This window comes from Chiloscyllium plagiosum, unplaced genomic scaffold (assembly GCF_037043375.1).
Source record: "Chiloscyllium plagiosum isolate Xiang-an unplaced genomic scaffold, Cpla_swu_hap1 HiC_scaffold_1, whole genome shotgun sequence".
NCBI classification, from domain to species: domain Eukaryota; kingdom Metazoa; phylum Chordata; class Chondrichthyes; order Orectolobiformes; family Hemiscylliidae; genus Chiloscyllium; species Chiloscyllium plagiosum.
This window is the reverse complement of record NW_028270139.1, coordinates 165,215,975-165,234,155: the sequence shown is the minus strand read 5'-3', so window position 1 is coordinate 165,234,155 and position 18,181 is coordinate 165,215,975. Positions and strand designations below refer to the sequence as shown.

The window sequence follows — 18,181 nt, the reverse complement described above, 5'->3', positions numbered from 1 at the left end:
ATCTGGGAATCCTGGTCCACGAATCACAACACTTTAGAGGGACTGGAATATAGAAGTAGATTCTGTGTTGCAGTTGGACAGGGCAGTGGTGAGATCACACCTGCAGCACTTCGGAATATTTGATCTTGCATTTGAAAGAAGTCAGAGTTGTTTCAGGAGCAGTTTAGAGAGGGTTCATTTGACAAATCCTTGGTATAAAACAGGTTCACCTTATGAGGAGGGGTTGAACGGATTAGGCCTGTATCCGTTAGGGTTGAGAAGATGAGATGAAATATCCTGAGGGCACGGGTCAGTGTAGATACTAGAAGATGTTTCCTATTGTGGGGGAGACCAAATCGAGGGGAGGCAGGCTAAGGATCATGGTTCTCCCATTAATACAGAGACAAGGAGAAATGTTTATTCTTAGAGGATCTTTAGACCATTAGACCATAAGAAATAGGATCAGAAAAGGCCATTTGACCCATCCGAGTGTGTTCCACCATTCGGTCATGGCTGATATATTTCTCAACCCCATTCTCCTGCCTTCTCCCTGTAACCCTTGACCCCCTTACCAATCAGGAGTCTATCTATCTCTGTCTTAAACACACTCAATGACTTGGCCTCCCCAGCCCTCTGCAGCAATGGGTTCCCCGGATTCCCCACCCTCCGGCTGAAGAAATTCCTCATCTCAGTTCGAAAGGGTCATCCCCTCACCCTGATGCTGTGCCCTCGGGTCCTAGTATCCCCAACAAGTCATTGAGTGCAGTTGAGACTTAGATAGGTTGGTTATAGAATGGTGACGGGATCAAGAATTACAGATGAGAGACATATCAGCAACGATTGAATAATGGAGCAGTATCAACTGGATGGGTTGAAGGGTCTAATGCAGCTCCAAGATCCTTCTAGTCTTAGCTTTAGACTGTGAGAATATTTGTCCCAGGAGAGCAGTGAGGGTTGGGCCTTTGAAGGCTTGGAAGCAGAGTTCCAAATCGATTGGACAGGGAATCGGGAGGCGGAGGTGGGAGGCAGAGAGGAGGGGAGGTGGGAGGCAGACAGGAGGGGAGGTGGGAGGCAGACAGGAGGGGAGGTGGGAGGCAGACAGGAGGGGAGGTGGGAGGCAGAGAGGAGGGGAGGTGGGAGGCAGACAGGAGGGGAGGTGGGAGGCAGACAGGAGGGGAGGTGGGAGGCAGAGAGGAGGGGAGGTGGGAGACAGGCAGGAGGGGAGGTGGGAGGCAGAGAGGAGGGGAAGTGGGAGGCAGAGAGGAGGGGAGGTGGGAGGCAGAGAGGAGGGGAGGTGGGAGGCAGAGAGGAGGGGAGGTGGGAGGCAGGCAGGAGGGGAGGTGGGAGGCAGAGAGGAGGGGAGGTGGGAGGCAGGCAGGAGGGGAGGTGGGAGGCAGAGAGGAGGGGAGGTGGGAGGCAGACAGGCGGGGAAGTGGGAGGCAGACAGGAGGGGAGGTGGGAGGCAGAGAGGAGGGGAGGTGGGAGGCAGACAGGAGGGGAGGTGGGAGGCAGACAGGAGGGGAGGTGGGAGGCAGAGAGGAGGGGAGGTGGGAGGCAGACAGGAGGGGAGGTGGGAGGCAGGCAGGAGGGGAGGTGGGAGGCAGACAGGAGGGGAGGTGGGAGGCAGAGAGGAGGGGAGGTGGGAGGCAGAGAGGAGGGGAGGTGGGAGGCAGACAGGAGGGGAAGTGGGAGGCAGAGAGGAGGGGAGGTGGGAGGCAGACAGGAGGGGAGGTGGGAGGCAGACAGGAGGGGAGGTGGGAGGCAGAGAGGAGGGGAGGTGGGAGGCAGAGAGGAGGGGAGGTGGGAGGCAGACAGGAGGGGAGGTGGGAGGCAGAGAGGAGGGGAGGTGGGAGGCAGACGGGAGGGGAGGTGGGAGGCAGACAGGAGGGGAGGTGGGAGGCAGACAGGAGGGGAGGTGGGAGGCAGAGAGGAGGGGAGGTGGGAGGCAGACAGGAGGGGAGGTGGGAGGCAGAGAGGAGGGGAGGTGGGAGGCAGACGGGAGGGGAGGTGGGAGGCAGAGAGGAGGGGAGGTGGGAGGCAGACGGGAGGGGAGGTGGGAGGCAGACAGGAGGGGAAGTGGGAGGCAGACGGGAGGGGAGGTGGGAAGCAGAGAGGAGGGGAGGTGGGAGGCAGATGGGAGGGGAGGTGGGAGGCTGAGTTAGACACTGATTGGATAAGGAATGGAGAGGGGGAGTTGGGAGGCAGACAGGAGGGGAGGTAGGAGGCAGACAGGAGGGGAGGTGGGAGGCAGAGAGGAGGGGAGGTGGGAAGCAGATGGGAGGGGAGGTGGGAGGCTGAGTTAGACACTGATTGGATCAGGAATGGAGAGGGGGAGTTGGGAGGCAGACAGGAGAGAGGAATTGAGAACATAGTCAGGTCATCCAGGAGCTTCTCAAATGGCAGGACAGGCATGGTCACTGACTGCTGCTCTCAGCTCCTCAATACCCCTGACAACAAACTGTCCCTTTGCTCGGAGGGTTTGATGGGGACAGTGTAGAGAGAGCTTTACTCTGTCTATAATCCAGTGCTGTCCCTGTCCTGGGAGTGTTTGATGGAGACAGTGTAGAGGGAGCTTTACTCTGTATCTAACCCCGTGCTGTCCCTGTCCTGGGAGTGTTTCATGGGGACAGTGTAGAGGGAGCTTTACTCTGTATCTAACCCCGTGCTGTCCCTGTCCTGGGAGTGTTTCATGGGGACAGTGTAGAGGGAGCTTTACTCTGTATCTAGCCCCGTGCTGTCCCTGTCCTGGGAGTGTTTGATGGGGACAGTGTAGAGGGAGCTTTACCCTGTATCTAACCCCGTGCTGTCCCTGTCCTGGGAGTGTTTCATGGGGACAGTGTAGAGGGAGCTTTACGCTGTATCAAACCCTGTGCTGTCCCTGTCCTGGGAGTGTTTGATAGGGACAGTGCAGAGGGAGCTTTACTCTGTATCTAACCCCCGTGCTGTCCCTGTCCTTGGGGTGTTTGATGGGGACAGTGTAGAGGGAGCTTTACTCTGTATCAAACCCTGTGCTGTCCCTGTCCTGGGAGTGTTTGATAGGGACAGTGTAGAGGGAGCTTTACTCTGTATCTAACCCTGTGCTGTCCCTGTCCTGGGAGTGTTTGATGGGGACAGTGTAGAGGGAGCTTTACTCTGTATCTAACCCTGTGCTGTCCCTGTCCTGGGAGTGTTTGATGGGGACAGTGTAGAGAGAGCTTTACTCTGTATCTAACCCCGTGCTGTCCCTGTCCTGGGAGTGTTTGATGGGGACAGTGTAGAGGGAGCTTTACTCTGTATCTAACTCCGTGCTGTCCCTGTCCTGGGAGTGTTCGATGGGGACAGTGTAGAGGGAGCTTTACTCTGTATCTAACCCCGTGCTGTCCCTGTCCTGGGAGTGTTCGATGGGGACAGTGTAGAGGGAGCTTTACTCTGTATCTAACCCCGTGCTGTCCCTGTCCTGGGAGTGTTTGATAGGGACAGTGTAGAGGGAGCTTTACTCTGTATCTAACCCCCGTGCTGTCCCTGTCCTTGGGGTGTTTGATGGGGACAGTGTAGAGGGAGCTTTACTCTGTATCAAACCCTGTGCTGTCCCTGTCCTGGGAGTGTTTGATAGGGACAGTGTAGAGGGAGCTTTACTCTGTATCTAACCCCGTGCTGTCCCTGTCCTGGGAGTGTTTGATGGGGACAGTGTAGAGGGAGCTTTACTCTGTATCTAACCCTGTGCTGTCCCTGTCCTGGAGTGTTTGATGGGGACAGTGTAGAGGGAGCTTTACTCTGTATCTAACCCCGTGCTGTCCCTGTCCTGGGAGTGTTTGATGGGGACAGTGTAGAGAGAGCTTTACTCTGTATCTAACTCCGTGCTGTCCCTGTCCTGGGAGTGTTCGATGGGGACAGTGTAGAGGGAGCTTTACTCTGTATCTAACCCCGTGCTGTCCCTGTCCTGGGAGTGTTCGATGGGGACAGTGTAGAGGGAGCTTTACTCTGTATCTAACCCCGTGCTCTCCCTGTCCTGGGAGTGTTTGTTCTTGAAACTGCCGAGATTTAAAATTTATTGCTCAGTGAAATGTGTGTGGCTGACTCACAGTATTTGGACCAAGTCAGAGCCTTACGTTGGGTCATTGGCGAGATTGAGAAAGAGACAGACATTATCCATGGTGCCATTCTCTTCAAAATCCGACTTAAAGAATCGAGCAGTCTCCATGTTAACCTGTCAGCCAGAGGAGAAACAGATGCACAGTTACTAATGTCCCTGGTTCACCCACTGCCTCCCCCCCAGGTTATACACCTGCTTTTTACATTGGCACTGCTGGTCAACGTGGGCAAGGAACAAGTCAGTGATCCAAGTCTCACTGTCTCAGTGACATCAGAGAGAGAGAGAGAGGGGGAGAGAGGGAGAGAGACGGGGAGGCAGTGACATCAGAGAGAGAGAGAGAGAGAGGGGGAGAGAGGAGAGAGGGGGAGAGAGGGAGAGAGACGGGGAGGGGCGGGAGGGAGAGAGAGGGAGAGGAGTGGGGAGAAGGACAGAGAGGGAGAGGGAGTTGGGATCGAGTGAGAGAGAGAGGGAGAAAGAGAGGGGGGGAGAGAGAGAGGGAGAGAGAGAGGGGAGGGTTGAGAGAAAGAGAGAATGTGTGTGTGTGAGAGTGTGTGTGTGTACGTGTATGTGTGTGTTGGAGGAGGGGGAGCACGGTGGTGGTGTCTATGTGTGTCTGTATGAGAGAGAGTGTGTATGAGAGAGTGTGTGTATGAGAGAGAGTGTGTGTATGAGTGAAAAAGAGTGTGTGTGTGTGTACACGTATGTCTGTGTGAGGGGAAATATGGATGGGGGCTGTCTGTGTGTGTGTCTACGTGTGTTTGTGTGTGTAGTGTGAGAGTGTGCGCGCGTGAGAGAGAGTGTGTATGTGTGAGAGAGAGAATGTGTGGGTGTTTTTGAGAGCGCGTGTGTGTGTGTGAGAAAGAGAGGGTGTGTGTGTGTGTGAGAGAGAGAGAGTGTGTGTATTTGAGAAAGAGAGAGGGGGAGAGATTGTGTGTGTGTGTGAGAGAGAGAGAGAGAGAGTGTGTGTGCATGAGACAATGTGTATGCAAGAGAGGGAGTGTGTATGAGAGTGTGAGAGAAAGAGAGGGAGAGTGTGTGTGTGTGCATGTGTGTGTGCGTGAGTGTGCGTGTGTTTGTGTGAGAGAGTGAGAGTGTGTGTGCGTGAGAGAGTGTGTGTGTGTAAGAGAGAGAATGTGTGGGTGTTTTTAAGAGCGCGTGTGTGTGTGTGTGAGAAAGAGAGGGAATGTGTGTGTGTGAGGGTGTGTATGTGAGAGAGTGTGTGTATGTGAGAGAGTGTGTGTATGTGAGAAAGGGAGAGGAGGAGAGACTGTGTGTGTGTGTGAGAGAGAGAGAGTGTGTGTGCATGAGACAATGTGTATGCAAGAGAGGGAGTGTGTGTGTGTGTGTATGTGTGTGTGTGTGTGAGAGAGAGAGAGAGAGTGTGTGTGCATGAGACAATGTGTATGCAAGAGAGGGAGTGTGTGTGTGTGTGTGTGTCTGTCTGTGTGTGTCTGTTCGTGCGCCTGTGTGAATGTGGACCTGGCATTCTTATTGTTCACACGGATAGCAACTTAACATCAGTATCTGTGGGATTAGTGCAGGTTATCTGTGAACAAGTTGGCATTTATTGCCCTAACTGCCCCTTGAGACGGTGGGGGTGAGCTGCCTTCTTGAACCGCTGCAGTCCATGTGCTGTGGGTTGACCGACAATCCCCTTCGGGAGGGAATTCCAGAATTTTGACCCAGCGACAGTGAAGGAACGGTGATATATTTCCAAGTCAGGATGGTGAGTGGCTTGGAGGGGAACTTGCAGGGGATGGTGTTCCCATGTATCTGCTGCCCTTGTCCTTTTGGATGGAAGTGGTTGTGGGTTTGGAAGGTGCTATCTGAGGATCTTTGGTGAATTTCTGCGGTGCATCTTGTAGATGGTACACACTGCTGTTACTGAGCGTTGGTGATGGAGGGAGTGGAGGTTTGTGGATGTGGTGCTGGCCTGCTTTGTCCTGGATAGTGTCAAGCTTCTTGAGTGTTGTTGGAGCTGCCCCCATCCAGGCAAGTGGGGAGTATTCCATCACCCTCCTGACTTGTGCCTTGTAGGTGGTGGAGGGGCTTTGGGGAGTCAGGAGGGGAGTTACTTGCTGCAGCATCCCAAGCCTCTGACCTGCTCTTGTAGACACTGTGTTTATGAGGTGAGTCCAGTTGAGTTTCTGGTCAATGATAACCCCCAGAATATTGATCGTGAGGGATTAGTGTAACACTGCTGGGAGTTCTCTTGTTATTTAGCCATTAGATAAACCTTTCGCCTCCCTGATATTTAACTGCAGTAGGAAGCAGTTTCTCCTTCAATGCCTTCTCCTCTCGGGGCTCTGCCGTGGCGGGGTGGGTGGGTGGGGGGCGTGCTGATGAAACATTCAGCGGGAGAATGTGAAAGGGAATGATCCCATCAAGGGCAGGGCTTACCCCCATCGCTGCAAAGACAATGGCGAAGTTGTCCTCACTGTAATCCACCACATGCTTGGCTTTCTTGACCAGGCCGGCCTGCCTGCAGATCTGAGCAGCAATCTACGATACAGTCACAGAGACACAGAGCACGAGTTGGCGTAGAAACTGGAACATACTGACAGTCTTCCTGAAACCAATCCTCCTCTTGACTTTGGCCCGACCGAATGATTAATGGTCGAGGACACACCACAATAAAGTCTCCACAGAAGAGGAGAGAGTGAGGACTGCAGATGCTGGAGATCACAGTCAAAAGGTGTGGTGCTGGAGAAACACAGGCAGCATCCGAGGAGCAGGCGAATTGACATTTTGAGCATTAGGTCTTCATCAGGAATTATTTCACAAAAACAAACGCCCTGCTCAAATATTTTGATTTAGTGCTACGCTGAACTGAATCTCTAATTTCCTGATGCTTGCAACATTTCTCATTTTTACTGATTCCCCGTCCCGATTCTCCCATTTAGATGTGCCCTGCTCCAATTCTCTATTTATTGGCACTCACACCAATTTTCTAAAGTAATGGTATTGTGCACCAAACCTATATTAATTCTTCCATTTACTGATGCCCCAGCCCAATTCTCCCATTTACTGATGCCCCAGCCCAATTCTCCCATTTACTGGTCCATGCCCCAATTCATTAATTCAGTTCCACTGTGCACCAGTTCTCCCATTTAGTATTTCCAGCCAACGACTCGGCCATATAGTGGTCCAGAATTCTCCAATTTTGGGGTGCCCTGCATCTAATCTTCAATATCCAATTCTGCACAAATCCTCACTTTAGAGGGAAACAGCAAGGGAATACACTTTGTTGTTCCCTGAAACACATCTTCCACGTAACACTGCCCTGCTCAATTATTTATCAGTTAGTGGTGCCCTTCATGGAATCTCCACTTTTGTGCTCCACAGCAACATTTGTCCAGTTTAAGGAATGCCTGCCGTGTTCTCCCATTTACATGTGCTTTGCTCCAAATATCCACGTTAGAAGCGTACTGCATCAATTCTCTGGATTACTCATGCCCTAACCCAATTCTCCCATCGAGGTATGCCCGACTTGAATTCTCCCATCCAGTTATCCAGCCCCAATTGTCCCATTAATGCTACACTGCCCCAATTCTCCCATTTAGTGCTATATTTCCCCAATTCTCCCATTTAGTGCTACACTGCCCCAATTCTCCCATTTAGTGCTACACTGCCCCAATTCTCCCATTTAGTGCTACACTGCCCCAATTCTCCCATTTAGTGCTACACTGCCCCAATTCTCCCATTTAGTGCTACACTGCCCCAATTCTCCCATTTAGTGCTACACTGCCCCAATTCTCCCATTAATGCTACACTGCCCCAATTCTCCCATTTAGTGCTACACTGCCCCAATTCTCCCATTTAATGCTACACTGCCCCAATTCTCCCATTAATGCTACACTGCCCCAATTCTCCCATTTAGTGCTACACTGCCCCAATTCTCCCATTTAATGCTACACTGCCCCAATTCTCCCATTTAGTGCTACACTGCCCAAATTCTCCCATTTAGTGCTACACTGCTCCATTTCTCCCATTTAGTGCTACACTGCCCCAATTCTCCCATTTAGTGCAACACTGCCCCAATTCTCCCATTTAATGCTACACTGCCCCAATTCTCCCATTTAGTGCTACACTGCCCAAATTCTCCCATTTAGTGCTGCACTGCTCCATTTCTCCCATTTAGTGCTACACTGCCCCAATTCTCCCATTTAGTGCTACACTGCCCCAATTCTCCCATTAATGCTACACTGCCCCAATTCTCCCATTTAGTGCTACACTGCCCAAATTCTCCCATTTAGTGCTACACTGCTCCACTTCTCCCATTTAGTGCTACACTGCCCAAATTCTCCCATTTAGTGCTACATTTCCCCAATTCTCCCATTTAGTGCTACACTGCCCCAATTCTCCCATTTAGTGCTACATTTCCCCAATTCCCCCATTTAATGCTACACTGCCCCAATTCTCCCATTTAATGCTACACTGCCTCAATTCTCCCATTTAGTGCTACACAGTCCCAATTCTCCCATTTAGTGCTGCATTGCCCCAATTCTCCCATTTAGTGCTACACTGCCCCAATTCCCCCATTTAATGCTACACTGCCCCAATTCTCCCATTTAATGCTACACTGCCTCAATTCTCCCATTTAGTGCTACACAGTCCCAATTCTCCCATTTAGTGCTACACTGCCCCAATTCTCCCATTTAGTGCTACATTTCCCCAATTCTCCCATTTAGTGCTACACTGCCCCAATTCTCCCATTTCGTGCTACACTGCCCCTATTCTCCCATTTAGTGGTACACTGCCCCAATTCTCCCATTTAGTGCTACACTGCCCCAATTCTCCCATTTAGTGCTGCATTGCCCCAATTCTCCCATTTAGTGCTACACTGCCCCAATTCTCCCATTTAGTGCTACACTGCCCCAATTCTCCCATTTAGTGCTACACTGCCCCAATTCTCCCATTTAGTGCTACATTTCCCCAATTCTCCCATTTAGTGCTACACTGCTCCAATTCTCCCATTTCGTGCTACACTGCCCCAATTCTCCCATTTAGTGCTGCATTGCCCCAATTCTCCCATTTAGTGCTACACTGCCCCAATTCTCCCATTTAGTGCTACACTGCCCCAATTCTCCCATTTAGTGCTACACTGCCCCAATTCTCCCATTTAGTGCTACACTGCCCCAATTCTTCCATTTAGTGCTACACTGCCCCTATTCTCCCATTTAGTGGTACACTGCCCCAATTCTCCCATTTAGTGCTACATTTCCCCAATTCTCCCATTTCGTGCTACACTGCCCCTATTCTCCCATTTAGTGCTACATTTCCCCAATTCTCCCATTTAGTGCTACACTGCCCCAATTCTCCCATTTAGTGCTACATTTCCCCAATTCTCCCATTTAGTGCTACACTGCCCCAATTCTCCCATTTAGTGCTACATTTCACCAATTCTCCCATTTAGTGCTACACTGCCCCCATTCTCCCATTTAGTGCTGCATTGCCCCAATTCTCCCATTTAGTGCTGCATTGCCCCAATTCTCCCATTTAGTGCTGCATTGCCCCAATTCTCCCATTTAGTGCTACACTGCCCCTATTCTCCCATTTAGTGGTACACTGCCCCAATTCTCCCATTTAGTGCTACACTGCCCCAATTCTCCCATTTAGTGCTACACTGCCCCCATTCTCCCATTTAGTGCTGCATTGCCCCAATTCTCCCATTTAGTGCTGCATTGCCCCAATTCTCCCATTTAGTGGTACACTGCCCCAATTCTCCCATTTAGTGCTACACTGCCCCAATTCTCCCATTTAGTGCTACACTGCCCCAATTCTCCCATTTAGTGCTACACTGCCCCAATTCTCCCATTTAGTGCTACACTGCCCCAATTCTCCCATTTAGTGCTACACTGCCCCAATTCTCCCATTTAGTGCTACACTGCCCCAATTCTCCCATTTAGTGCTGCACTGCCCCAATTCTCCCATTTAGTGCTACACTGCCCCAATTCTCCCATTTAGTGCTACACTGCTCCAATTCTCCCATTTAGTGCTACACTGCTCCAATTCTCCCATTATCTGAAGTATTGAGGCACTGTTAGATGATCAGAACTGTTGGAATGCATTACTGTGAGAGGCCCAATATGTTGATTGTGTTATTAAAAGACATTTGGAACTGAGGGATTGTCACATGACTACTACAGCATTGCAGCACTGTGAGAGGATCTGAACTGAGAGAGTGCGTCATTGTCACACAGTGAATCCTGAGGGAGTGCATCACTGTAATAAGGTCAGAATTTCAGGAATGTATTATTGTCAGAGTATCAATCCCGAGGCTGTGCCTTGTAACGCAGGAGTCTGAATTGTGGGCATTTTGCATTATTAGTGGGTTAGTATTGAAATATTGCAGACCTATCAGAGGGTCTGTCCTGAGGGTGTGCCTCATTGTCATAGGGTCCATTCTGAGGCAGTGCCTCACTGCATGGGGATCAGAGTTGTGGGTGGGCCACACATTTTGAGGGTCAGTACTGATAGTGGAATGCATGAGGAAGCCCTCAGAATTGAAATTCCGACAGTGCTGCAATACCTCAGTATGGATCCCTTTATCATTTCTGACCCCATTAGTGTGAGGCACGGCCTCAGAACAGATTCTCTGACAATGAGGCAGACTCTTAGAAAGGAACCTCTGACAATAAGGCACTCACTCAGTATTGAGTCTCTGATCATGAGGCAGTAGCTGATAGCTAGAGGCTCAGTCCTGAGGGAGTGCCTTGTTGTCAGAGAGTCAGGCCTGAGGGAGGGCCTCATTGTTAGAGGGTCAGTCCTTATGGAGTACCTCACTTAAGCGACAAAGTTAAAAATCACACATCACCAGGTTATAGGTTGCACGGTGGCTCAGTGGTTAGAGCTGCTGCCTCACAGCACCAGGGTCCCAGGTTCGATTTCAGCCTTGGGCGACTGCCTGTGTGGAGTTTGCACATTCTCCCCGTGTCTGCATGGGTTTCCTCCCACAGTCCAAAGATGTGCAGATCAGGTGAATCGGCCATGCTAAACTGTCCATAGTGTTAGGTGCATTAGCCAGTGGGAAATGGGTCTGGGTGGGTTACTGTTTGGAGGGTCGGTGTGGACTTGTTGGGCTGAAGGGCCTGTTTCCACACTGTAAGGAATCTAATCTAATAGTCCAAAAGGTTTATTTGGAGGCACTAGCTTTCAGAGCATTGCTCCTTCATCAGGTGGTTGTGAAGCAGGACCGTAAGACACAGAATTTTGCATATTGTGAGGCACATCCTCATATTGAATTGAGAGTGTGCCTCACAACTAGATGGGCAGTACTAGGGTATTGTAGCTCTGTCAAGGTCAGTACTGGAGGACTGCCTCATTGTCAGAGGGTCAGTTCTGAGGGAGGGCCTCATTGTCAGATGGTCAATACCGAAGCAATGCTTCATTGTTAGAGTGTCAGATATGAGGCACTGCACCTTTGTCAGCGGGTCAGTCCTGAGGCAGTACCTTGCTGTCAGAGGGTCTCAACTATGGGAATGTATTATTGCCAGAGGGTCAGTACTGAGGAAGTGCCTCATTGTCAGAGGGTCAGACTTGAAAGGGTGTTAAGCAATTAGAAAGGCAGTACTGAGGCATTTGCAGCTCTGTCAGAGGGTCGGACTGATGGAGTGACCTCTGACAATGAGGCACTGCCTCTGAACTGAGGCCCAGGACCTCCATGTCCTCGGCAGAGTGGGAGGGGGAGTTGAAATGTTGGGCCACGGGGCGGTGTGGTTGATTGGTGCAGGTGTCCCAGAGATGTTCCCTAAAGTCCTGTCTGCCCCCAATGTAGAGGAGACCACATTGGGAACAACGGATACCGTAAATGACTTTGGTGGATGTGCAGGTGAAACTTTGATAGACGTGGAAGGCTCCTTTGGGGCCTTCGATGGAGGTGAGGGAGGAGGTGTGGGCGCAGGTTTTACAATTCCTGCGGTGGCAGGGGAAGGTGCCGGGAGGGGAGGGTGGGCTGGTGGGGGTGTGGACCTGACCAGGTAGTCACGAAGTAACGGTCTTTACAGAAAGCGGATAGGGGCAGGGAGGGAAATATATCCCTGGTGGTGGGGTCCGTTTATAGGTGGCAGAAATGGTGGAGGATGATGCAATGTGTACAGAGGCAGGTGGGGTGGAAGGTGAAGACTGGGGTGGGGTTCTGTACTTGTTGCAGTTGTAGAGATGGAGTTCAAGGGCGGAGGTGCGGGAAGTGGATGAGATGTGCTGGAGGGCATCTTTACCCACGTGGAAGGTGAAATTTTGGTCTTTAAAGAGGGAGGCCATCTGGTATGTTCAGTGGTGGAACTGGTCCTCCTAGGAGCAGATGTGATGGATCCAGAAGAATGGGCAATAAGGGATAGCATTTTTGCAGGAGGTTGGGTGGGAGGAGGTATAATCCAGGTAGCTGTGGGAGTCGGTGGGTTTGTAGAAAATGTCAGTGTTGAGTCGGTCATCGTTGATGGAGATGGAGAGGTCCAGGAAGGGGAGGGAGGTGTCAGAGATGGTCCAGGTAAATTTAACATCGGAGTGGAATGTGTTGGTAAAGTTGATGAACTGTTCAACCTCCTCGCGGGAGCACGAGGTGGCACCGATGCAGTCATCAATGTAGCAGAGGAAGAGGTGGGGAGTGGTGCCGGGGTAATTACGGAAAATGGACTGTTCCACGCAGCCAACAAAGAGACAGGCATAGCTGGGGCCAATACAGGTGCCCATGGCTACCCCTTTGGTCTAGAGGAAATGGGAGGATTCGAAGGAGAAATTGTTAAGGGTGAGGACCAGTTCAGCCAAACGAATGAGAGTGTCGGTGGAAGGGTACTGGTGGGGACATCGGGAGAGGAAAAAATGGAGGGCTTGGAGGCCCTGGTCATGGCGGATGGAGGTGTAAGTTCACTGGATGTCTATGGTGAAGATGAGGCGTTGGGGGTCGGGGAAACAGAATCTTGGAGGAGATGGAGGGCATGGGTGGTGTCCCGAATATGGCAATGAGGCAGTCCTCTTGTGCTGACCTAATAATTGTTTAGCACCCTCTAAGTTCTGACCCTGTTAGAATGTGACACTGCCTCAGTATTCATTGAATCCCAGTGTGGAAATAGGCCATTAGGCCCAAAAAAGTCCACACCGACCCTTTGAAGAGTAATCTACCCAGACTGACTCTCCAGAATTGAGGTACTCTCTCAGTTCTGACCCTCTGACAGTATAGCACTCCCTTAATATTGACCCTCTGAGAGTGCAGTTCACCCTGAGTACTGACTCTCTGACAGTACAGCACTCGCTCAGATTTAGTGAGCTGTTTGTGTGTGGCAGAATACTTGGCCATTGGTATCAGAGTAACCCACAACGTATTCATGTTTTTCTCTTTAAGAACTATTGGCTAAAAGCACTTTCTTCCCAAAGCTAATGTTTGAGATAGAAATCATGTGTGCTTTCACTTTTCTTGGTATGCATGCATTATTCAGAGGGACGAATATTTATATTTCATTTTATAACCTGCATATGTTAATCAGGAATAGGTTTCAAATCACAATAGGTGTGCATTTGTGCATTTATTAAAGATAGATCATTTTATTAAAAATAAAAATAAAGGGGTGCCAATTTAAGACTGAGATGAGGCAGAATTTCTTCTGTCTGAGGGTTGAAAGTCATTAGAACTCCTTGCCACTGAGAGAGAGCTGTGGGGGGCAGAATCCTTACATATGTTTAGGGTAGATAGATTGAGATAGATTCTTCATCAGTAAGCAATCAAGGGTTTTGGGGAAAGGTGCAGGAATGTGGACATTAGGAGTGTTGGATCAGCCATCATCCTATAGAATGGTGGAGCAGGAACATGGGGCCAAATGGCCTATTCTTGTTCCTATTAGCTATAGGCTTAAATATACAATTGGTCACATTAGGAACTGGGTAGAACATTTAACTTTGTGTTGAGACTAGAGAGAGAGAGAGAGATAGAGTCAGCACACTCTTCCCATCTCAGTTATACCAATATGTGTTCTTACCTTTCCTACATAAGGGCAGGAGCTGGGACAGATATGATGGACCGAATGGCCTCCTTCTGACCTGCATGATTCTATGATTCTAGTGTCATCTGCTCTTCATCACTACCAGAGCATGCACACTCAGTTGTCACGATGTATAATATTAGGATGTAGTAATGGTGTGATTACATTCAGAATCCACAAGCCTAGTCTAATCATCTGAAAACTCACAGGAAATTAAGGCAGAAGGAATTAAGAGGGTTAACCAGCTCTACGTCATTAAAGACCCTTCCTACACTCTGGTTATACTCTCTTCCAACTCTTCTGTCAGACAGATGATACTGAGGCTTAATCACCCAAACTAACAGATTCAAGAACAGCTGTTTTTAAAATTCTGAATGAACCTCTCAAACTTTAAATTTAATGTTGATCTCACTCTTTGTGCACCTTCTCTACAGCCATAACATTGCATTACTCGCTCTTTTCTACTACCCTAATACACTTTGTATGGTATGATCTACCTGTACTGCACACAAAACAGAACTTTTCACTGTAACTAGGTACAAATGACAATAATAAATCAAATCAATCAAAAATCAATAAGTTCATAGCTGATTTGACTGTCAATTTAATTTCATTTTCTTGCCTTCAGTTCTCCTTGACTCCCATGCCAATCAAAAATCTATCCAACACAGCCTTAAATATATTCAGTTGCTCATCCAGAGAAAGTATTCCTTCTCAATTTCATCTCAAAGGGGAGGCCCTTATTTTTAAACTGTGCCCCAAGTTCCAGATTGGTCCAGAATTCCATGCATTTTCTCAGGGTTTACCCTGCCCCAAATCCCTCCTTCAGTAAGACCACCTCGCTCACTTCCAAACTTCAATAAATAAAAGGACCAACCAATAGGAGGGTAATTTGTTGATCCATTAGACGATTAATCTAGAGACTCAGGAAATGTTTTAGAGAAGATCAACATTCCCGATGAAGGGCTTATGCCCGAAATGTCGATTCTCCTGCTCCTTGGATGCTGCCTGACCTGCTGCGCTTTTCCAGCCCCACGCTCTCGACTCTGACCAACAGCATCTGCAGTCCCCACTTTCTCCTAAGGTTCTGGAGACCTTGGTTCAAATCATTGGTGGAAATTGAATTCGACAAAAACCTGAAACTAAGATGCTAACAGTAATGAAACAATTGTCAAGGAAAAAATCCATCTGGTTCATTAATGTCTTAGAGAAGGAAACTGCCATCCTTACCTGATCTGGTCTCCACACCCACAGCAATGACCTCTTCAAAGAAATTGTCTTCTGTTGTACAATGTTTGATTATTTATGCCACTAATTTTTAAAAATTTGTTCATGGGACGAGGGCATTGCTGGCTAGGCCAGCATTTATTGCCCATCCCTAATTACCCAGAGGGAACTTAAGAGTCAACCTCATTGCTGTGGGTCTGGAGTCACTTGCAGGCCTGACCAGGTAAGGATGGCCGTTTCCTTCCTAAAGGATATCAGTGAACCAGATGGGTTTTCTGACAATCAGCAATGGATTCAAGGTCATCATTCGACCCTTAATTCGAGATTTCTTTTTGATTGAATTCAAATTCTACCACCTGTCATGGTCAGATTCAAACCCTGGTCTCTAGAATGTCACCTGAGTCTCTGGATTAACACTCCCTATAAACATGCGTCAAAATATACTTTACAAAGAAATTGATAATCTCTTAGATATTAAAGGCATCAGGGAGTAAGGAGAGAAAGGGAGAATATGGTGCTGAGATAAAGGATCAGCCATGATCATATGGAATGGTAGAGCAGGCTCGATGGGCCGAATGGCCTACTTCTGCTCTGAGCACCTATTTTTAGCTGTTCGCTGTGTTACAAATGGGCTAGACTGAGGAAGGCCCTCAGAGAAGCAGATAGGTAGTTTACGACAGGCTGTAGTTGGATGCTTATTAATAATGAGCCTAAAATCTTCTTCCCAACATTTCTTACCTGAATTGGAATTACCTGAGTGCGCTGGTGGGATTTGAACCCCTGTCTATGCAGTGTTATTCTGGGCCTCTGCTTTATTGTGGGACAGCCCCTGGGAGAATCACAGAACTGTTGTGCCACAGAATGAGTTCATTCAGCCCATCATGTCTGCACTAGTGTGATACTCTAGTACCAATCTCCTACCATTTCCCCATATGCCCGCACGCCATTACTACACCAATGACCAGCCTCTTGAATGCCTCAATTGAACCTGCCTCCATCTCACTTCCTGAGAAAACATTTCATACCCTAAGTGCTCTATTGTCTTAGAGTCATAGAGTCACAAAGTCATACAACACAGAAACAGACTTTTTGGCCCAACTCATCCATGCTGACCGGATATCCCAATCTGAGCTAATCTCATTGGCCAGCACTTTGCCCATTTCCCTCTAAACCCTTCCTTTTCATATCACTTTTAAATGTTATAATTGTAACGGCCTCCACCACTTCCTTTGGCAGCTCATTCTACACACGCACCACCCTCTGTGTGAAAAAGTTACCCCTTAGGTTCCTTTTAAATCTTTCTCCTCTCACCCTAAGCCTCTATTTTGGACTACCCACCCCACCCCAGGGAAAAGACCTTGTCTATTTATCCTATCCATGCCCCTCATGATTTTATAAACCTCAATAAAATCACCCTTCAGCCTCCGATGCTCCAGGGAAAACAGTCCCAGCCTTTTCAGCTTCTCCCCATAGCTCTAACTCTCCAAACCCGGCAACATCCTTGTAAACCTTTCTGAGCCCTTTCAAGTTTAACAGCATCTTTCCTATAGAAGGGAGAGCAGAACTGAACGCAGTATTCCAATAGTACAGCTGCAACATGACCTCCCAACTCCTACAACCAATGCTCTGACCAATGTAAGCAATCATACCAAACATCTTCCTCACCACCCTTCTACCTGTGACTCCACCTTCAAGGAACTATGCACCTGCTCCCTCAGGTGTCTTTGTTCGGCAACACCCCCCAGGGCCCGAGCACTAACTGGATACGTCTAAAATGCAACACCTCGCATTTATCTAAGATTAAAGTTCATCTGACAGTCTTCAACCTGTTGGCCCATCTGATCAAGATCCCTTTGTACTCTGAAATAATCTTCTTCACTGTATATTGAACCACCTATTTTGATGTTACCTGTAAACTTACTAACTATACCTCCTACATTTACATCCAAATCATTTATATAAATGACAAACAAAAGTGGACCCAGCACTGATTGTTATGGCACACCACTGGTCACAGGTCTCCAGTCTGAAAAGCAACATTCCACTGTCTCCTATCTTTGAGCCAATTTTACATTCAATTGATTAGCCCCTGGAAATTTCTAGAAGAGGAGGTAAATCTCAGCAAAGTGCTCCTACTTCACGCTCTCTGTTCAGAGTGAGAGAAACAGTCCTCTTTGCCTATTGGTTCCTGACTGAGGTTTGTTCCTCACATGGGACTTCTATTCCAGCTCATTCCCTCGGCATCTCCTGGCATTCCTTTCTCTCCCTTGTGTCTTTATCCAGTTCCTGTTCTGATTCACATTAACCCACTCTCTGTGGTGGTCAGGTCCATATTCTGTCCACTCTCTGACTAAAGGCCTTTCTCCTCAATACTCCAGCGGTCGTCATGGTGACGCTAATATTGACAGCTCCAGGTGGAAACACCTTCTCCACATCCAGCCCCCTTGAAAATCAAACCCTTTCACAATTATAAAGGCTGCTGTCAGGGATCATACAGTACAGCAGTCCCAACTTCCTCAATCTATCCTCATCCCCTTAGGCCTATTCAGGCTGTACTACCACCTACAGCCTGAGTAGGCTGAATGGCCTACTCCTGTACCTATTGTCTATTGTCTATTGTCTACAATGCCTCCATTACTCCCACTTCCCTAGACTAGGCCCATAGCCTTGAGGACTTCCTCTTCAGCCTTTTTATTCAGATCCCGGTCTGGTCAGTCTCTGCTGCACGCGATAACGAAGCTCCCAGCTCTGGTTCCAACCTGGGAAATCTGATTCTCTCCTCCCACCCCTCCCTACATTCCCCCGAGGGTCTGTCCCCATCCTGTTGCTGAGCTGATGGCGGTGCTGCACATTGAGCGTGTGTATTATCCATAACACTGACTCGCCTTTCAGATACTCTGCTGGTGACACAGCCTTCCTCACTCCCTGC

General features: G+C 49.0%; 1 protein-coding gene across 1 annotated transcript in view; it reads right to left on the bottom strand.

The window, feature by feature from the left end:
• LOC122552966 (V-type proton ATPase subunit B-like) overlaps positions 1-18,181 on the bottom strand; it is a 177,795-nt gene that overhangs the window by 129,348 nt on the left and 30,266 nt on the right. The window contains exons 7-8 of the mRNA XM_087991994.1: positions 6,452-6,553; positions 4,068-4,165 (exon numbers count right to left, since the gene is read on the bottom strand). Of these exons, the coding sequence (XP_087848120.1) occupies positions 4,068-4,165; positions 6,452-6,553 (200 nt within the window). The remainder of the gene's footprint in view (positions 1-4,067; positions 4,166-6,451; positions 6,554-18,181) is intronic.